This window comes from Salmo trutta, chromosome 30 (genome assembly GCF_901001165.1).
Source record: "Salmo trutta chromosome 30, fSalTru1.1, whole genome shotgun sequence".
NCBI lineage: Eukaryota > Metazoa > Chordata > Actinopteri > Salmoniformes > Salmonidae > Salmo > Salmo trutta.
The window spans coordinates 22,716,429-22,738,713 of NC_042986.1; the positions used below are offsets into that span (position 1 = coordinate 22,716,429).

The 22,285-nt window shown below is 43.9% G+C and overlaps 1 protein-coding gene across 3 annotated transcripts in view; it reads left to right on the forward strand.

The window, feature by feature from the left end:
- dnmt3bb.1 (DNA (cytosine-5-)-methyltransferase 3 beta, duplicate b.1) overlaps window positions 1-22,285 on the forward strand; it is a 79,539-nt gene that overhangs the window by 47,630 nt on the left and 9,624 nt on the right. For all 3 annotated transcript variants that reach the window (XM_029723419.1, XM_029723421.1, XM_029723420.1), the window contains exons 13-16: window positions 14,480-14,592; window positions 14,984-15,167; window positions 15,384-15,468; window positions 15,991-16,136. In XM_029723419.1, the coding sequence (XP_029579279.1) occupies window positions 14,480-14,592; window positions 14,984-15,167; window positions 15,384-15,468; window positions 15,991-16,136 (528 nt within the window). The remainder of the gene's footprint in view (window positions 1-14,479; window positions 14,593-14,983; window positions 15,168-15,383; window positions 15,469-15,990; window positions 16,137-22,285) is intronic.

The window sequence follows — 22,285 nt, forward strand, 5'->3', positions numbered from 1 at the left end:
CGCCCATAGAGACTGCCAGAGGTCCGGACAGCAGGCCCTCCGATTTGACACACTGAACTCTATCAGAGAAGTAGTTGGTGAACCAGGCAACGCAATCGTTTGAGAAACCAAGGCTACTGGGTCTGCCGATGAGGATGTGGTGATTAACAGAGTCAAAAGCTTTGGCCAAGTCAATGAATACGGCAGCACAGTATTGTTTCTTATTGATGACGGTTACGATGTCGTTTAGGACCTTGAGCGTGGCTGAGGTGCACCCATGACCAGCTCTGAAACCAGATTGCATAGAGGGGAGGGTGCGGTGGGATTCGAAATGGTCGGTAATCTGTTTGTTGACTTGGCTTTCGAAGACCTTAGAAAGGCAGGGTAGTATGGATATAGGTCTGTAGCAATTTGGGTCAAGAGTGTCACCTTCTTTGAAGAGGGGGATGACAGCAGCTGCTTTCCCATCTATGGGAATCTCAGACGACACGAAAGAGAGGTTGAACAGGCTAGTAATAGGGGTTGCAATAATTTCGGCAGATAATTTTAGAAAGAAAGGGTCCAGATTGTCAAGCCCAGCTGATTTGTAGGGGTCCAGATTTTGTAGCTCTTTCAGAACATCAGCTGAATGGATTTGGGAGAAGGAGAAATGGGGGAGGCTTGGGCGAGTAGCTGTGGGGGGTGCAGTGCTGTTGAATGCAGTAGGGGTAGTTAGGTGGAAAGCATGGCCAGCCGTAGAAAAATGCTTATTGAAATTCTCAATTATAGTGGGCTTATCGGTGGTGACAGAGTTTCCTATCCTCAGTGCAGTGGGCAGTTGGGAGGAGGTGTTCTTATTCTCCATGGACTTTACAGTGTCCCAGAACTTTTTAGAGTTTGAGTTGCAGGAAGCAAATTTCTGTTTGAAAAAGCTAGCCTTGGCGTTTCTAACTGCCTGTGTGTATTGGTTTCTAACTTCTCTGAAAAGTTGCATATCGCGGGGGCAGTTCGATGCTAATGCAGAACGCCACAGGATATTTTGTGTTGGTTAAGGGCAGTCAGGTCTGGGGAGAACCAAGGGCTATATCTGTTCCTGGTTCTAAATTTCTTGAAAGGGGCATGCTTATTTAAGATGGTGAGGAAGGCATTTTAAAAAAATAACCAGGCATCCTCTACTGACGGGATGAGGTCAATATCTTTCCAGGATACCAGGGCCAGGTCGATTAGAAAGGCTTGCTCGTTGAAATGTTTCAGGGAGCGTTTGACAGTGATGAGTAGAGGTCGTTTGACCTCTGAACCATTACGGGTGCAGGCAATGAGGCAGTGATCGCTGAGATCTTGGTTGAAAACAGCAGAGGTGTATTTAGAGGGCACGTTAGTTAGGATGATATCTATGAGGGTGCCAGTGTTTGCGGCTTTGGGGTTGTACCTGGTGGGGTCATTAATAATTTGTGTGAGATTGAGGGCATCAAGCTTGGATTGTAGGATGGCTGGGGTGTTAAGCATGTCCCAGTTTAGGTCACCTAGTAGCACGAGTTCTGAAGATAGATGGGGGGCAATCAGTTCACATATGGTGTCCAGAGCACAGCTAGGGGCCGAGGGGGGTCTATAGCAGGTGGCGACGGTGAGAGACTTGTTTTTGGAGAGGTGGATTTTTAAAAGTATAAGTTCAAATTGTTTGGGTACAGACCTGGATAGCAGGACAGAGCTCTGCAGGCTATCTCTGCAGTAGATTGCAACACCGCCCCCTTTGGTCGTTCTATCTTGTCTGAAAACGTTGTAGTTAGGGATGAAGATTTCAGAATTGTTGGTGGACTTCCTAAGCCAAGATTCAGACACAGCTAGGACATCCGGGTTGGCAGAGTGTGCTAAAGCAGTGAATAAAACAAACTTAGGGAGGAGGCTTCTAATGTTAACATGCATGAAACCAAGGCTATTACGGTTACAGAAGTCATCAAAAGAGAGCGCCTGGGGAGTAGGAGTGGAGCCAGGCACTGCAGGGCCTGGATTCACCTCTACATCCCCAGAGGAGCAGAGAAGAATGAGTATAAGGGTACGGCTAAAAGCTATAAGAATTGGTAGTCTGTGACGTCTAGAATAGAGAGAAAAAGGAGCAGGTTTCTGGGGGGATAAAATAGCTTCAAGGTATAATGTACAGACAAAGGTATGGTGGGATGTGAATACAGAGGAGGTAAACCTAGGCATTTAGTGATGATAAGAGAGATATTGTCTCTAGAAACATAATTGAAACCAGAAGATGTCATAGCATGTGTGGGTGGAGGAACTGAGAGGTTGGGTAAGGTATAATGAGTAGGGCTAGAGGCTGTGCCCCTCGGCCCATTCTTTGGGTGTTTTCTCCTTTTCCCAGACCCCTCATAGAGCATGTCTGTAGATGCGTTGATATCGCCTCAAAGGCCTCTGGAATGTTGTCGGCTCCAGCTGCCTTTCCACTCTTTTGTAGTTTAATTGCAGCTTTTATTGGTCTCTCGCAATTCACATTCAGCAGTATTTCAGCTCTGGATATGTATGAGGTTTCTGCTGGTGTTGGTCTTTTTAGAAATTCTTTGTGTTCCACTTATCTTTCAAGTGCATTTGACCATCCTTGTCTTTACTTGGTTTGTTGGTTTGAAAAATGTTACAAATTTGCTACAATTTTACAATATGTTGAGAATTTGCAAAACTTTTTGCTACTAATTGTAGCTAGGCTAAGGGTTAGGACTACGGTTAGGGTTAAGTTTAGGAGTTAAGTTAAAGGGTTAAGGTTTGGGGAAGGGTTAGTTAAAAAGGTTAATGTTAGGGTTAGGGGAAGGGTTAGCTTAAAGGGTTAGGGGAAGGGTCAGCTAACATGCTAAGTAGTTGCAGAGTAGCTAAAAAGTAGTAAGTAGCTGAAACGTTGCTAAAATGCTAAAGTTGTCCGTGATATGATTCGAACTCGCACACTTTGGGTTTGTTTTTGCGTTATGCTACGTTTGGTATGATTACATATCATACTAATTTGAGTGCCCCCGATTTTACTATGTTACATCTAGTGTATGAGACCAGGCTAAGTTTAAACAATCCTGAAAATCCTTCCTTGCAAACCAAACAGCCAATAACAGGCTTTAGGCCTACACATAGGCTACTATCAATAAAAGTTGCAGTAGGCTAAACGTTACTTTGACAAGTTAAACTTACAAACTAATATTTATAATATGGTCAAAGTGTTTATTGATGTCCTTGAATTGTGCAACAGGCAATTGGGATTTATCTCCCGCCTATTGAACTGTACAAATCCTAAATGTATGCCTACAAGTTGCAAAATTAATAGATTAATTACTTAACAAATTAAGTATGAAAATAGCTTAATTTTGTACAAATAAGCCTTTCAAGGTTTGACAGAATATTTTAGCCTATCCTATAGGCTATGTCTTTCGAATAAGATGCATCTGGATTTGAATATGTTCTCCATTTAAAATTAGATAAAAAAGTGCAATGAGGAACTATTAGGTCTAGTTGTTTTTTAACCAGGTCTTAGGCCTACCTAAATATTTTTGGCAAGAAACACCAGCATGTTTACCTTTTCTGCCCAGAGAAGCGAACTCAGCAGGATGATGGACTTGTAAATGTTAACGGAGGTTTGTAGTCTGCCATCCCTTGCCCTGATAATCTGTTAGCATAGTCTGCAAGAATTCGGTCAGGTCTGCTGGCTCAACTTTATAATTCGGCCTGAAACCGAAGAACTGCCATACAGGCAAAGACATGCTTTTCTTTCCCACCAAGTCAGCCATCGTTCTTTTTCTGATTAAGCTAAGGCAGGCTATACTTTAGTTACTAAGGGACAGGTCTAAATTTACTGGGGTTGGAGGGGTGGTCCATTATAGGGGAGGGTTGTCAAACTTTTTTTTTTGCTTTGGGGGGAGGGTTGTTTTTCTGGATTGACTGACCTTCATGTCTTAAAGTGATGATGGACTGTTGTTTCTCTTTGTTTATTTGAGCAGTTCTTGCCATAATATAGACTTGGTCTTTTACCTAATAGGGCTATCTTCTGTCTACCAACCCTACCTTGTCACAACACAACTGATTTTACTCAACGCATTAAGAAGGAAAGAAATTCCACAAATTAACTTAACAAGGTGTAACAGTGTAGGTTCCGTCCCTCTCTTCGCCCCAACCTGGGCTCAAACCAGGGACCCTTGCACACATCAACAACAGTCACCCACGAAGCATCGTTACCCATCGCGCCACAAAAGCCGCGGCCCTTGCAATGCAAGGGGAAACCCTACTTCAAGTCTCAGAGCGAGTGACGTCACTGATTGAAACGCTATTAGCGCGCACCACCGCTAACTACTAGCCATTTCACATCGGTTACACTGGCACACCTGTTAATTTAAATGTATTGCATTCCAAAAATCAAATCAAATTTATTTATATAGCCCTTCGTATATCAGCTGAAATCTCAAAGTGCTGTACAGAAACCCAGCCTAAAACCCCAAACAGCAAGCAATGCATGTGAAAGAGGCACGGTGGCTAGGAAAAACTCCCTAGGAAAAACTCCCTAGAAAGGCCAAAAACCTAGGAAGAAACCTAGAGAGGAACCAGGCTATGAGGGGTGGCCAGTCCTCTTCTGGCTGTGCCGGGTGGATATTATAACAGAACATGGTCAAGATGTTAAAATGTTCATAAATGACCAGCATGGTCAAATAATAATAATCATTGTAGTTGTCGAGGGTGCAACAAGCACGTCCGGTGAACAGGTCAGGGTTCCGTAGCCGCAGGCAGAACAGTTGAAACTGGAGCAGCAGCATGGCCAGGTGGACTGGGGACAGCAAGGAGTCATCATGCCAGGTAGTCCCGAGGCATGGTCCTAGGGCTCAGGTCCTCCGAGAGAAAGAAAGAAAGAGAGAATTAGAGAGAGCATATTTAAATTCACACAGGACACCGGATAAGACAAGAGAATACTCCAGATGAAACAGACTGACCCTAGCCCCCCGGCACATAAACTACTGCAGCATAAATACTGGAGGCTGAGACAGGAGGGATCAGAAGACACTGTGGCCCCATCCGATGCAACCCCCGGACAGGGCCAAACAGGCAGGATATAACCCCACCCACTTTGCCAAAGCACAGCCCCCACACCACTAGAGGGATGTCTACAACCACCAACTTACCGTCCGAAGACAAGGCCGAGTATAGCCCACAAAATCTCCGCCATGGCACAACCCAAGGGGGGGGCGCCAACCCAGACAGGAAGACCACGTCAGTGACTCAACCCACTCAAGTGACGCACCCCTCCCATGGACGGCATGGAAGAACACCAGTAAGTCAGTGACTCAGCCCCTGTAATAGGGTTAGAGGCAGAGAATCCCAGTGGAAAGAGGGGAACCGGCAAGGCAGAGACAGCAAGGGCGGTTCGTTGCTCCAGCCTTTCCGTTCACCTTCACACTCCTGGGCCAGACTACACTTAATCATAGGACCTACTGAAGAGATAAGTCTTCAGTAAAGACTTAAAGGTTGAGACTGAGTCTGCGTCTCTCACATGGGTAGGCAGACTATTCCATAAAAATGGAGCTCTATAGGAGAAAGCCCTACCTCCAGCCGTTTGCTAAGAAATTCTAGGGACAATTAGGAGGCCTGCGTCTTGTGACCGTAGCGTACGTATAGGTATGTACGGCAGGACCAAATCGGAAAGATAGGTAGGAGCAAGCCCATGTAATGCTTTGTAGGTTAGCAGTAAAACCTTGAAATCAGCCCTTGCCTTAACAGGGCGCCAGTGTAGGGAGGCTAGCACTGGAGTAATATGATCAAATTTTTTGGTTCTAGTCAGGATTCTGGCAGCCGTATTTAGCACTAACTGAAGTTTGTTTAGTGCTTTATCCGGGTAGGCGGAAAGTAGAGCATTGCAGTAGTCCAGCCTAGAAGTAACAAAAGCATGGATTAATTTTTCTGCGTCATTTTTGGACAGAAAGTTTCTGATTTTTGCAATGTTACGTAGATGGAAAAAAGCTGTCCTTGAAACAGTCTTGATATGTTCTTCAAAAGAGAGATCAGGGTCCAGAGTAACACCGAGGTCCTTCACAGTTTTATTTGAGACGACTGTACAACCATCCAGATTAATTGTCAGATTGAACAGAAGATCTCTTTGTTTCTTGGGACCTAGAACAAGCATCTCTGTTTTGTCCGAGTTTAAAAGTAGAACGTTTGCAGCCATCCACTTCCTTATGTCTGAAACACAGGCTTCTAGCGAGGGCAATTTTGGAGCTTCACCATGTTTCATTGAAATGTACAGCTGTGTGTCATCCGCATAGCAGTGAAATTTAACATTATGTTTTCGAATGACATCCCCAAGAGGTAAAATATATAGTGAAAACAATAGTGGTCCTAAAACGGAACCTTGAGGAACACCGAAATTTACAATTGATTTGTCAGAGGACAAACCATTCACAGAGACAAACTGATATCTTTCTGACAGATAAGATCTAAACCAGGCCAGAACTTGTCCATGTAGACCAATTTGGGTTTCCATTCTCTCCAAAAGAATGTGGTGATCGATGGTATCAAAAGCGGCACTAAGATCTAGGAGCACGAGGACAGATGCAGAGCCTCGGTCTGACGTCATTAAAAGGTCATTTACCACCTTCACAAGTGCAGTCTCAGTGCTATGATGGGGTCTAAAACCAGACTGAAGCGTTTCGTATACATTGTTTGTCTTCAGGAAGGCAGTGAGTTGCTGTGCAACAGCTTTTTCTAAAATTTTTGAGAGGAATGGAAGATTCGATATAGGCCGATAGTTTTTTATAATTTCTGGGTCAAGATTCGGCTTTTTCAAGAGAGGCTTTATTACTGCCACTTTTAGTGAGCTTGGTACACATCCGGTGGATAGAGAGCCGTTTATTATGTTCAACATAGGAGGGCCAAGCACAGGAAGCAGCTCTTTCAGTAGTTTAGTTGGAATAGGGTCCAGTATGCAGCTTGAGGGTTTGGAGGCCATGATTATTTTCATCATTGTGTCAAGAGATATAGTACTAAAACACTTTAGTATCTCCCTTGAGCCAAGGTCCTGGCAGAGTTGTGCAGACTCAGGACAATGGAGCTTTGGAGGAATACCCAGATTTAAAGAGGAGTCCGTAATTTGCTTTCTAATGATCATGATCTTTTCCTCAAAGAAGTTCATAAATGTATTACTGCTGAAGTGAAAGCCATCCTCCATTTGCGAATGCTGCTTTTTAGTTAGCTTTGCGACAGTATCAAAAATAAATTTCGGATTGTTCTTATTTTCCTCAATTAAGTTGGAAAAATAGGATGATCGAGCAGCAGTGAGGGCTCTTCGATACTGCACGGTACTGTCTTTCCAAGCTAGTCGGAAGACTTCCAGTTTGGTGTGGCGCCATTTCCGTTCCAATTTTCTGGAAGCTTGCTTCAGAGCTCGTGTATTTTCTGTATACCAGGGAGCTAGTTTCTTATGACAGATGTTTTTAATTTTTAGGGGTGCAACTGCATCTAGAGTATTGCACAAGGTTAAATTGAGTTCCTCGGTTAGGTGGTTAACTGATTTTTGTCCTCTGACGTCCTTGGGTAGGCAGAGGGAGTCTGGAAGGGCATCAAGGAATCTTTGGGTTGTCTGAGAATTTATAGCACGACTTTTAATGCTCCTTGGTTGGGGTCTGAGCAGATTATTTGTTGCAATTGTAAACGCAATAAAATGGTGGTCCGATAATCCAGGATTATGAGGAAAAACATTAAGATCCACAACATTTATTCCATGGGACAAAACTAGGTCCAGAGTATGACTGTGGCAGTGAGTAGGTCCAGAGACATGTTGGACAAAACCCACTGAGTCGATCATGGCTCCGAAAAGCCTTTTGGAGTGGGTCTGTGGACTTTTCCATGTGAATGTTAAAGTCACCAAAAATTAGAATATTATCTGCTATGACTACAAGATCCGATAGGAATTCAGGGAACTCAGTGAGGAACACTGCATATGGCCCAGGAGGCCTGTAAACAGTAGCTATAAAAAGTGAGTGAGTAGGCTGCATAGATTTCATGACTAGAAGCTCAAAAGACGAAAACGTCATTGTTTTTTTTTTGTAAATTGAAATTTGCTATCGTAGATGTTAGCAACACCTCCGCCTTTGCCGGATGCACGGGGGGTATGGTCACTAGTGTAACCAGGGGGTGAGGCCTCATTTAACACAGTAAATTCATCAGGCTTAAGCCATGTTTCAGTCAGGCCAATCACATCAAGATTATGATCAGTGATTAGTTCATTGACTATAACTGCCTTGGAAGTGAGGGATCTAACATTAAGTAACCCAATTTTGAGATGTGAAGTATCACAATCTCTTTCAATAATGGCAGGAATGGAGGAGGTCTTTATACTAGTGAGATTACTAAAGCGAACACCGCCATTTTTAATTTTGCCCAACCTAGATCGAGGCACAGACACGGTCTCAATGGGGAAAGCTGAGCTGACTACGCTGACTGTGCTAATGGCAGACTCCACTAAGCTGGCAGGCTGGCTAACAGCCTGCTGCCTGGCCTGCACCCTATTTCATTCTGGAGCTAGAGGAGTTAGAGCCCTGTCTATGTTCGTAGATAAAATGAGAGCACCCCTCCAGCTAGGATGGAGTCTGTCACTCCTCAACAGGCCAGGCTTGGTCCTGTTTGTGGGTGAGTCCCAGAAAGAGGGCCAGTTGGGAGGGGCAGAACACAGTTTTCATCCAGCGATTGAGTTGTGAGACTCTGCTGTAGAGCTCATCACTCCCCCTAACTGGGAGGGGGCCAGAGACAATTACTCGATGCCGACACATCTTTCTAGCTGATTTACACGCTGAAGCTATGTTGCGCTTGGTGACCTCTGACTGTTTCATCCTAACATCGTTGGTGCCGACGTGGATAACAATATCTCTATACTCTCTACACTCGCCAGTTTTAGCTTTAGCCAGCACCGTCTTCAGATTAGCCTTAACGTCGGTAGTCCTGCCCCCTGGTAAACAGTGTATGATTCGTTTTAAGTCTAACACTGCGGGTAATGGAGTCGCCAATGACTAGGGTTTTCAATTTGTCAGAGCTAATGGTGGGAGCCGTCGGCGTCTCAGACCCCACAGCGGGAGGAGTAGAGACCAGAGAAGTCTCGGCCTCCGACTCACTTAATGGGGAGAACCGGTTGAAAGTTTCTGTCGGCTGAATAAGCGACACCGGTTGAGCATTCCTACAGCGTTTCCCTCCAGAAGCCATGAGAAAGTTGTCCGGCTGCGGGGACCGTGCGAGGGGGTTTATAGTAACGTTATTATCTGTACTTGCTGGTGGCACAGACGCTGTTTCATCCTTTCCTACACTGAAATTACCCTTGCCTAGCGATTGCGTCTGAAGCTGGGCTTGCAGCACAGCTATCCTTGCCGTAAGGCGATCGTTCTCCTGTATATTATAAGTACAACGACTGCAATTAGAAGGCATCATGTTAATGTTACTTAGCTTCGGCTGTCTGAAGTCCTGACGAACCATGTCCAGATAAAACCTCCGGGGTAAGAAAGTTGAATGAAAAAAGTTGAGTGAGGGTAAAAATATACGGTAATGAAAAAGTAAAAACCGTTAGGTAGCAAAGTAAGATCGGCAACAAAAACGCACAGCAGCGTAAACAAGTCTGCAAGTTGTGACCGGAAACAGGTCACTTCAAGTTTTACATATCCTACACATCGAAACACAAGGAATAGTGTTTTTGTAATTTGTTATAGCTGTTTTTAAGGACACGTAAATATGGCTCATTTGGCCAACATCCCTCATTTTTTGATGGCGCTTGGTCTGATCTGAATGCATATAGATGTCTAACATTTCTCAAATGTCAGGTGAATTTAACCTGTTGAGGACAGACGTTCCGCCTGCAGAACCCCTAGCCAACAGCCAATGGCATCGCACGGCGCGAAATACAAAACCAACTAAAATAGCACAATTCAATTTTCTCAAACAATCAACTATTTTACACCATTTTAAAGATAAGACTCTCGTTAATCTAACCACATTGTCCGATTTCAAAAAGGCTTTACAGCGAAAGCAAAACATTAGATTATGTTAGGAGAGTACATAGACACAAATAATCACACAGCCATTTTCCAAGCTAGCATATATGTCACATAAACCCAAACCACAGCTAAATGCAGCACTAACCTTTGATCTTCATCATATGACACTCCTAGGACATTATGTTATACAATACATGCATGTTTTGTTCAATCAAGTTCATATTTATATCAAAAAACAGCTTTTTACATTAGCATGTGATGTTCAGAACTAGCATACCCACCGAAAACTTCTGGTGAATTTACTAAATTTCTCATGATAAACGTTCACAAAATACATAACAATTATTTTAAGAATTATAGATACAAAACTCCTTTATGCAATCGCTATGTCCGATTTTAAAATAGCTTTTCGGCAAAAGCACATTTTGCAATATTCTGAGTACATAGCTCAGCCATCACAGGCTAGCTAATTTGACACCCACCAAGTTTGGGGCTCACTTAACTCAGAATTACTATTAGAAAAATTGGATTACCTTTGCTGTTGTTCGTCAGAATGCACTCCCAGGACTTCTACAACAAATGTTGTTTTGGTTCCAAATAATCCATAGTTATATCCAAATACCTCCGTTTTGTTGGTGCGTTCAGGTCACTATCCGAAGGGTGACGCGCGAGCGCATTTTGTGACAAAAAAATTCAAAATATTCCATTACCGTACTTAGAAGCATGTCAAACGCTGTTTGAAATCAATTTATGCTATTTTTCTCGTAAAATAGTGATAATATTCCAACCGGGCAACGTTGTATTCATTCAAAGGCTGAAAGAAAAAAATTGAGAAGTCTCGTGACCGCACATCTCCAGTCTCACTGTCCCCAGGCTGACCACTCACAAACAGAGCTGCTGTACTTTGCCCAGAGACAGCAGACACCCCATTCCACTTTCTGGCAGCTTTAGAGAGTCAATGGAAGCCTTAGAAAGTGTCACGTTACAGCACAGATGCTGTAATGTCGATAGAGATGCAACAGAAGGACAACAAATTGTCAGACAGGGCACTTCCTGTATGGAATCTTCTCAGGTTTTGGCCTGCCATATGAGTTCTGTTATACTCACAGACACCATTCAAACAGTTTTAGAAACTTTAGAGTGTTTTCTATCCAAATTATATGCATATTCTAGTTTGTGGGCAGGAGTAGTAACCAGATTAAATCGGGTACGTTTTTTATCCAGCCGTGAAAATACTGCCCCCTATCCCAAAGAAGTTAAGTCTTCCCTGTCAAGTTGTCTGGCGCCAAATATTCCAAAGAGAAACTCACAAAATGGCATATTGTTTTTAGGAAGATTTTTGAAAATTCACATACATCTATCGTCAATTGGTTGGAAATATAGACACTATAAAGACTCTGGCAAGTGCGCTAGTCCTGTGTCACTTTGTTTATGCCTGCACATCATGGTTCACCAGCAACCCCAAACATTTTAAAGAATAAGCTACCAGCCAAACAAGCTTGTAAAAATGGTAGTTAAACTCCCCCCTCATGCTCATCTGAAGGTTGAGCATTTTTCGTCTCTTTCTAATGTCTGTTTCTATGTAATTGTATGTGTGTTTATGTAAAACAAAATAGGGACCATAGTGGAAATAAGTCCCCAACTTTATTGTGCCATCCCGGGGGGAGGGTATTCCATTTATTTTACAGCACAACCCTCCCCCCCAGTAAATCCTATCACTTTTATTTTTAAAGTCTGATACTGTTGGAAAGTAGCCTAATAGAAGAAAGAATGACGCAAATGTGCTTGCTTACTCAGATGATCAAGATGAAATAACAACACTTGATACGGCTATAATATTTGTTTTTAAAAGGTAGGCTAATATAACTGATATGTGTATTTTTATGGATGAGAGAAACACAGCCCTACCAATTTGAAAATCATTGTGTAGCCTAGACAAAACATAAAATAGATTGTTTGTGGCTTTAGTAATAATTTAAATAAGGAGAATGACATTCACCAATTTACAGTTTTGGTATTACCAATTTGTCCTTTATACAGTGCATTTGGAAAGTATTCACACCCCTTGACTTTTTGCATTTTGTTACGTTACAGCCTTATTCTAAAATGGATTAAATCGTTTTTTCCCCTCATCAATCTACACACAATACCCCACAATGACAAAGAAAAAACAAGTTGTTAGACATTTTTGCAATGGAAATAATCACAATAACAGCACTTACAGTTGACCAGGGTAACTCTTGGAGGGCAGAAATTTGACACACTGACTTGTTGGAAAGGTGTCATCCTATGACGGCGCCACATTGAAAGTCACTGAGCTCTTCAGTAAGGCCATTCGACTGCCAATGTTTGAAGGCCATTGTGTTATTGGGGACCTTCAATGCTGCAGACCTGTGCCTCAACACAATCCTGTCTCGGAGCTCTACGGAAAAGTCCTTCAACCTCATGGCTTGGTTTTTGCTCTGACATGCACTGTCAACTGTGGGACCTTATATAGACAGGTGTGTGCCTTTCCAAATCATGTTCAATCAATTGAATTTACCACAGGTGGACTCCAATCAAGTTGTAGAAACATCTCAAGGATGACTAATGGAAACAGGATGCACCTGAGCTTAATTTCGAGTCGCATAGCAAAAGGTCTGAATACTTATGTAAATAAGGTATTTCTGTCTAAAAACCTGTTTTCACTATGTCATTATGGGGTATTGTGTGTAGATTGATGAGGAAAACTGCACTGTACTGTGTATTGAGTTCTTCCCGCCAGTTGACCCCTTACAGTTAAACGCTGGGAAGAAAGGGCTTCACCTGAGTGCAGAGTAAGTATCGGAAACATGAGTGTTGCTAGTGCTAACGAGAACGTCGATTTGGTGCCAAAGAAGGCCGCATCTTCAGTGGTATGGTAGTATTTAAAAAGGTCAATAAAATAATGTTGGTTTTGCGTCCAGTTAGCACAGTTTGAGGAAGAGATTCATATGGTCTCATTTTAGAAGTGTTTTCTACCCTGACTTAACCATGTCTGACGGAATTACCAAGTTTTCAACCAAGTGTTTGAAAATTGCAACTGATAATCACAGTTAATCAGAGATAATCGCAATATCTAGGCCAAAAATAAAATAACTCCAAACAGTGCATTCCTTGTGTGTGTGTGTGTGTCTCAGTCACCAGATCTCAACCCAATTGAACAGTTATGTGAGATTCTGGAGCGGAACCTGAGACAGCTTTTTCCACCTCCATCAACAAAACACCAAATTCTGGAATTTCTCGTGGAAGAATGGTGTTGCATCCCTCCGATGGAGTTCCAGACACTTGCTTGTATTTATTTTTTCATTGTTTTTGGGCAGAATTATGTGAGGTGTTATGTGTGGTTGGAGGTGGAAATTCATACTGAGAAAGACTGTCATTTCTTCAAACAATTATCTTTATTTACTATCGATTAATTATTGCAGTAATGAGACGAGTCAACCCCACAGTCTTGACTGTTGGGCCGAGTAGCCTAACCTTTACACAAATGCAGAGTTCTTTATATAGCTGACACTAAGAATGCTCAGTCGTGGTTGGTTCCACCCCTCCCTGTCAAGCCTGCTCCTGCTCTTCCCCCCCTGGCGCTCGAGGTCGCCAGGCTGCCCTGCATTACGCACTCCTGCCACCATCATTACACACACCTGCCTTCCCTCATCACGTGCGTCAGCGATTTATTGGACTCACCTGGACTCAATCACCTGTTTATTACCTCCCCTATATTTGTCAGTTCCCCAGCTCTGTTCCCCGCTGCTGCATTAATTGTCTTACGTCTGTGTATTACCCAGTTCTGAAGCTGTTTCTGTCCTGTTCCATGTCTGTCCCTAATTAAATGTTGACTCCTCGTACCTGCTTCTCGACTCCAGCGTCAGTCCTTACACTCCCATGCAGATTAAGACATTATAAACCACTCTGGGTTCATCCTGTCGTCATCTGCACGGGGTTGTTGTCTTAACCTCTGGCTTAGTTTCCCAGTTGCAGGATGATTTTGAGACGATGAGAGCTTGGGAGTTGAACAATCCATCTCTAGTAAAACACATTCTTGTCTATGTAATGTAGTGTTTAATTAATTTTTGTCAGGTCAAGCCATCTCTGGTGACCATACACCCAAATTAGCTGCAGGTAACTAGAGTGGAGACCATAAAAACACAGACACCAGTAGGCCACAAATGTCTTACTATTAGTTAAATATTAATTGTTAACCATTAATATCAAATAGATCAGGTAAATATGTCATTTTTCTACCACACGTCTTGGTCAGTTTAGCTCGGAAAATGCTGCCCTCATCAATCTGCTGCCCTAGGCAGCCGCTTAATCCTGCCTAATGTGAGGGTCGGTCCTGTTTGCGTTCACATTCTTGTTGGATCTCCTGGCTCACCAGACATGCACCTAGTTCATGCTGGTGCCAAGAAATGTGCATTTTTAAAAATGTTGTTCTGTTTGTCAATATGTAGAACACTGGCATCTAGATATTGTTAATTAGTGTTGTTTATCTTTGTGTGTGTCAGGACGTGTATCTTGAGATCTCCTACATGTATGATGACGATGGCTACCAATCGTACTGTACCGTGTGCTGCGGGGGGCGCGAGGTGCTACTGTGTGGGAACGCCAACTGCTGCAGGTGGGACTCAACACTCACTTCTTCAACTGTAACTCTGTATTCTACTGTGTGTGAGAGTGCGTTCCAAATGACACCCTTTTCCCTTTATTGTCAACTACTAAGTAGTGCACTATATAGGGAACACAGACTTTATCTCTACTGTGTCTTAACTGTAGTCTACTGTATCTTAGTTAATTTTTAACTTCTGTATTTTCAGTCAGCTTCTACTTTCTCTTTCACCTGTTGATTAGAAGTCTTTTTTTTCTCTCGTGTCACCTCCTGCCTCCTATCGTTGCTTTCCATCTGTCTCTCCCCCCTATCCCCTCCATTATTCATCCATCTCCTTCTCTCCCCTCCTTCCCCCTCGACCTTATTTCACATGTCTCCGTCTGTCTCCTTCCTCCCCATGCAGGTGTTTCTGTGTAGAATGTCTGGACATTCTGGTGGGCGCGGGGGCGTCGAACAGTGCCCGTAACCTGGACCCGTGGCGATGCTACATGTGCCAGCCCCTGCAGCCCTACGGTGTGCTCAAACAACGCCACGATTGGAGCATGAAGCTGCAGGAGTTCTTTATCAACGACAACGGCCAGGAGTTTGTGAGTCCCATCAAGATACTTTAGTTAACTCCTCACATTGGCCCTTGTCACAATACTGAGGACAAACCAACTTAGCTCATACAGTATCTAGGGCCTGGCATTTTCCTTGCTCAGGTCACAGGGTCTGGAAAACCTCAGGGTCTCACTCATAGCAACATTGCTACATAGCTGTGGTTGTTTATATAAACATTGTGATTTGGTCTATATGTTTCTCAGGAAAGCCCAAAGATCTACCGGGCTGTCCCTGCAGAACAAAGGCACCCCATCCGCGTGCTCTCATTGTTTGATGGCATCGCCACTGGTAAGTGTGCGCGCGTAGGTGTCAAGTGTAATATTCAGAGGGCCTCCCGAGTGGTGCAGCGGTCTAAGGCACTGCATCACAATGCTTGAGGCGTCATTACAGACCCGGGTTCGATCCCAGGCTGTGTCACAGCCGGCCGTGACCGGGAGACCAGTGAGGCGGCGCACAATTGGCCCAGCGTCGTCCAGGTTAAGGGAGGGTTTGGCCAGCCGGGATTTCCTTGTCCCGTTGCGCTCTAGCGACTCCTTGTGTCGGGCCGGGTGCTTGCAAGTTGTGTGCAATGCCAAGAGTGTGCAAAGCTTTCATCAAGGCAAAGGGTGGCTACTTTGAAGAATCTGAAATATAAAATATATTTAGATTTGTCAAACATGTTTTTGTTACTACATGATTCCATATATGTTATTTCATAGTTTTGATGTCTTCACTATTATTCTACAATGTAGAAAAACCCTTGAATGAGTAGGTGTGTCTGAACTTTAACTGGTACCGTATATTTCCATGTGTGTGGGTGCATGTGTCTAGGCTACTTAGTGCTACGAGACCTCGGATTCAAAGTGGACCATTATATTGCATCAGAGGTGTGTGAGGATTCCATATCGGTGGGGGTCGTCCGACATGAAGGAAGAATCCAGTATGTTCACGACGTGCGCAACATCACCAGAGAAAATGTAAGCAGAACACATCTCTCCCTGTCTCTCTCTTTCTCTCCGCATTACTGACAAATGGATGGGCAGAGAACTTAATCTGAGTCAAGTCAAATAGAGGGAGGAATGGGAGGAGATAGTAGAGTACTAAGTTTGTCTCTAGCAAAAATCCAATCCCTTCCACAATGACTGATTTTGTTGTTGTGTAAAGCAGGTGCTTCATGAAACATTTCTTTCTAGTCCTTCTCCTTATTCAACATATGAGGATTATCAACTGAACTGGTATACATTATTAATATTATTTATCATATGGGAATAAATTGCCAAGAACCAAGGGATTGTGCCTTTGTGTCTCATGGAGTAGTCTTGTGACTCATTTTATTTAGAAATGCAAACATTTGCACATACATGACACACCCGTTTACTGCTTTTTCTGTGGGCTATTGCCTGTCCAGACAGGACAGTAATACCTTATTGTAGCTTAATGAGCCTCAGCTGTTATAGTTACAGTGAATGCTCCCCTGCCCTACTTTATGTGGATCCACAATGAAACATATACAGACACATGGGCTCTTGAGGGCTCTTTTGAGTGCTTCAACACAACACACACACACACAACATTAACCACACACAAACCTTGATCCACCCAGCTTTCATCCCTGTTCATAACAAAACACAACTTCCCCCTCTACTCTCAAGTTAAACCAAAACACATAGCTCTGCCACAGCGGCAGAGAGGGGCGCGCTGCCGGGTCGCACGCGAGTCCTTGACATCATCCCAGAACTCATTCATCCCTTTGTCAGCGACTCAGAGCACTCCTCAAAGAGGGTCTGGGCCCGAAGTGGGTCGGCCTGGCTGTTTTGGGAACCTACAACCCCTCCCACAAAATCCTTAGGCAGTAGGTAGTCAGCCACCCCCCTCGAAGTTGCGTAAGAGTCTCAGAAGCACTTCTCTCACTCACTCACTCACTCACTCACTCACTCACTCACTCACTCAATAGGCTTTATTGACATGGGAAAAATGTTTACATTGCCAAAGCAAGTGGAATTAAATTAACTGTAAAAAAGACACTCACAAAAGTTTCAAAGGAATCGAGACATTTCAAATGTCAAATTAAATTAGTCACATGTGCCGAATACAACAGCACCTTACACCTTACAGTGAAATGGTTACTTACGAGCCCCTAGCCATTTGATTAGGTGTTCAGGAGTCTTATGGCTTGGGGGTAGAAGCTGTTTAGAAGCCTCTTAGACCTAGACTTGGCACACTGGTACCTATTGCCGTGCAGTAGCAGAGAGAACAGTCTATGACTGGGTGGCTGGAGTCTTTGACAATTTTTAGGTGCAGCTGTAGAACCTTTTGAGGATCCATGCCAAATCTTTTCAGTCTCCTGAGGGGGAATAGGTTTTGTCTTGCCCTCTTCACAACTGTCTTGGTGTGCTTGGACCATGTTAGTTTGTTGGTGATGTGGACACCAAGGAACTTGAAGCTCTCAACCTGCCCCACTGCAGCCTCGTAAATGAGAATGGGGGTGTGCTCAGTCCTCTTTTTCCTGTAGTCCACAATCATCTCCTTTGTCTTGACCACGTTGAGGGAGAGGTTGTTGTCCTGGCACCACATGGTCAGGTCTCTGACCTCCTCCCTATAGGCTGTCTTGTTGTTGTCGGTGATCAGGCCTACCCCTGTTGTGTCGTCGGCAAACTTAATGATGGTGTTGGAGTTGTGCCTGGCCGTGCAGTCATGAGTGAACAGGGAGTACAGGAAGGGACTGAGCAAGCACCCCTGAGGGGCCCCTGTGTTGAGGATCAGTGTTGCGGATGTGTTGTTACCTACCCTTACCACCTGGGGTCGGCCCGTCAGGAAGTCCAGAACCCAGTTGCAGAGGGAGGTGTTTAGTCCCAGGGTCCTTAGCTTATTGATGAGCTTTGTGGGTACTATGGTATTGAACGCTGAGCTGTAGTCAATGAACAGCATTCTCACATAGGTGTTCCTTTTGTCCAGGTGTGAAAGGGCAGTGGGGAGTGCAATAGAGATTGCATCATCTGTGGGTCTGCTGGGGCAGTATGCAAATTGGAGTGGGTCTAGGGTTTCTGGGATAATGGTGTTGATGATGACCAGCCTTTCAAAGCATTTCATGGCTACAGATGTGATTGCTACGGGTCGGTAGCCTTCCCTGTAGCTCAGTTAGTAGAGCATGGTGTTTGCAACACCAGGGTTGTGGGTTCGATTCCCACGGGGGCCAGCACAGGAAAAAAATAAATAAATAAATGTATGAAATGTATGCATTCACTACTGTAAGTCGCTCTGGATAAGAGCGTCTGCTAAATGACTAAAATGTAAAATGTAGTCATTTAGGCAGGTTATCTTAGTGTTCTTGGACACAGGCACTATGGTGGTCTGCTTAAAACATGTTGGTATTACAGACTCGGACAGGGAGAGGTTAAAAATGTCAGTGAAGACACTTGCCAGTTGGTCAGCGCATGCTCGCAGTACACGTCCTGGTAATCCATCTGGCCCTGCAGCCTTGTGAATGTTGACCTTACTCACATCTGCTGCGGAGAGCGTGATCACGCTGTCTTCCGGATCATCTGGTGCTCTCATGCATTTTCAGTGTTATTTGCCTCGAAGCGAGCATAGAAGTAGTTTAGCTCGTCTGGTAGGCTCGTGTCACTGGGCAGCTCTCGGCTGTGCTTCCCTTTGTAGTCTGTAATAGTTTGCAAGCCCTGCCACATCCGACAAGCATCAGATCCGGTGTAGTACCGGTGTAGATCTTAGTCCTGTATTGACTCTTTACCTGTTGGGGGGGGGGGGGGGGGCATGATTTCTTATAAGCTTCTGGGTTAGAGTCCCGCTCCTTGAAAGTGGCAGCTCTAGCCTTAAGCTCAGTGCGGATGTTGTCTGTAATATATGGCTTCTGGTTGGGGTATGTACGTATGGTCACTGTGGGGACGACATCATCGATGCAGTTATTGATGAAGCCAGTGACTGATGTGGTGTACTCCTCAATGCCATCGGAGGAATCTCGGAACATATTCCAGTCTGTGCTTGCAAAACAGTCCTGTAGTTTAGCATCTGCTTCATCTGACCACTTTTTTATTGTTCTAGTCACTGGTGCTTCCTGCTTTAATTTTTGCTTGTAAGCAGGAATCAGGAGGATAGAATTATGGTCAGATTTGCCAAATGGATGGTGAGGGAGAGCTTTGTATGCGTCTCTGTGTGTGGAGTAAAGGTGGTCCAGAGTTTTTTATTTTTCTCTGGTTGCACATTTAACCAGCTGATAGAAATTTGGAAAAACTGATTTAAGTTTCCCTGCATTAAAGTTCCCGGCTACTAGGAGCGTCGCCTCTGGGTGAGCGTTTTCTTGTTTGCTTATGGCAGAATATAGCTCATTCATTGCAGTCTTAGTGCCAGCCTGTGACTGTGGTGGTATGTAAACAGCTATGAAAAATACAGATGAAAACTCTTTAAGTAGATAGTGGTGTACAGCTTATCATGAGATACAATAGCTCGAGACTTCCTTAGATATCGTGCACCAGCTGTTATTTACAAAAATACATAGTCCGCCGCCCCTTGTCTTACCAGACACCGTTGTTCTATCCTGCCGGTGCAGCGTATAACCAGCCAGCTGTATGTTGATAGTGTCGTCGTTCAGCCACGACTCTGTGAAGCATAAGATATTACAGTTTTGAATGTCCTGTTGGTAGTTTAATCTTGCGCGTAGGTCATCGATTTTATTCTCCAAAGATTGCACGTTTGCTAGCAAAATGGAAGGAGGTGGGGGTTTATTTGATCGCCTAAGAATTCTCAGAAGGCAGCCCGCCCTCTGGCCCCTTTTTATCCGCCTCCTCTTCACGCAAATCACGGGGATTTGGACCTGTTCCCGAGAAAGCAATATATCGTTCGCGTCGGGCTCGTCAGACTCGTTAAAGGCAAAAAAGGATTCTGCCAGCCCGTGGTGAGGAATGGCAGTCCTGATGTCCAGAAGTTATTTTCAGTCATAAGAGACAGTAGCGGCAAAATTATGTACAAAATAAGTTACAAAAAACGCTAATAAACGAACAAAAAACCACAATCGGCTGGGTACACGTAAAACGTCTGCCTTCTCCGGCGCCATTATAATGCCATACATATTATGGCTATGTACAGTGTTGTAACAATGTGAAAATAGTTAAAGGGAAAATAAATCAACATAAATATGGGTTGTATTTACAATGATATTTGTTCTTCACAGGTTTCCCTTCTCTTGTGGCAACAGGTCACAAATCTTGCTGCTGTGATGGCACACTGTTGTATTTCACCTAATAGATATGGGAGTTTATCAAAATTGGATTTGTTTTCGAACTCTTTGTGGGTCTGTGTAATATGAGGGACATGTGTGTCTCTAATATGGTCATACATTTGTCAGGAGGTTAGGAAGTGCCGCTCAGTTTCCAACTCATTTTGTGGGCAGTGTACACATAGCCTGTCTTCTCTTGAGAGTCAGGTCTGCCTACGTTGGCCTTTCTCAATACCAAGGCTATACTCACTGAGTCTGTACATAGTAAAGCTTTCCTTAATTTTTGGTCAGTCACAGTAGTCAGGTATTCTGCCACTGTGTACTCCAGTTTGCTCTGTTTTTTGGTTAATTCTTTCCAATGTGTCCAGTAATTATCTTTTTGTTTTCTCATTTGTTCTCAGTTGTGTTGCTGTCCTTTGGCTCTGTGGGGTGTGTTTGTGTTTGTGAACAGAGCCCCATGACCAGCTTGCTTAGGGGACTCTTTTCTAGGTTCATCTCTCTGTAGGGGATGGCTTTGTTATGGAGGTTTGGGAATCATTTCCTTTTAGGTGGTTGTAGAATTTAACGGCTCTTTTCTGGATTTTGAACAATCGCGAGGATCGTCCTAATTCTGCTCTGCATGCATTATTTGGTGTTTTATGTTGCACACGGTGGATTTGTTTGCATCATTCTGCATGTGGGGTCTCAATTTGGTGTTTTTCCCATTTTGTGAATTCTTGGTTAGTGAGCGAACCCCAGACCACACAATCATAAAGGGCAATGGATTCTATAACTGATTCAAGTATTTTTAGCCAGATCCTAGTTGGGATGTTGAATTTTATGTTCCATTTGATGTCTCAGAAGGCCCTTCTTGCATTTTCTTTCAGATCATTCACAGCTTTGCGGAAGTTACCCGTGGTGCTGTTTTTGTGTGTGCTCTTGGGCAACGGTGTCTAGATGGAATTTGTATTTGTGGAACTTTTTTGGAACATTTAATCTCAGGGCCCAGGTCTGACAGAATCTGTGGAGAAGATCTAAGTGCTGCTTTAGGCCTTCCTTGGTTGGGGACAGAAGTACCAGATCATCAGAAGACATTTGACTTCAGATTCTAGTTGGGTGAGGCCGGGTGCTGCAGACTGTTCTAGTGCCCTCGTCAATTTGTTGATATATATGTTGAAGAGGGTGGGGCTCAAGCTGTCTCCCTGTCACACCTCACGGCCCTGTGGGAAAAAAGGTGTATTTTTTGTATGATTTTTCAACGCCGATACCGATTTATTGGAGGACCCAAAAAAGCCGATACCAATTAATTTGGTTTAAATAACGCAAAAACAAAGTGTTGGAGAAGAATGTAAAAGTGCAATATGTGCCATGTAAAAAAGCTAACGTTTAAGGTCCTTGCTCAGAACATGAGAACATATGAAAGCTGGTGGTTCCTTTTAACATGAGTCTTCAATATTCCCAGGTAAGAAGTTTTAGGTTGTAGTTATTATAGGAATTATAGGACTATTTCTCTCTATACCATTTGTATTTCATATACCTTTGACTATTGGATGTTCTTATAGGCACTTTAGTATTGCCAGTGTAACAGTATAGCTTCCGTCCCTCTCCTCGCTCAAACCAGGAACACATCGACAACAGCCACCCTCGAAGCATCGTTATCCATTGCTCCACAAATGCCGCGGCCCTTGCAGAGCAAGGGGAACAACTACTTCAAGGTCTCAGAGTGAGTGCCGTCACCGATTGAAACGCTATTAGCGTGCACCCCGCTAACTAGCTAGCCATTTCACATCGGTTACAGCAGCCTAATCTCGGGAGTAGATAGTCTTGAAGTCATAGGCTTGAAGCCACGCAGTGTCACGGTTGTCGTTGGGAAAGGAGGACCAAAATGCAGCAGGTATGTGGTTGCTCATCTTGAAC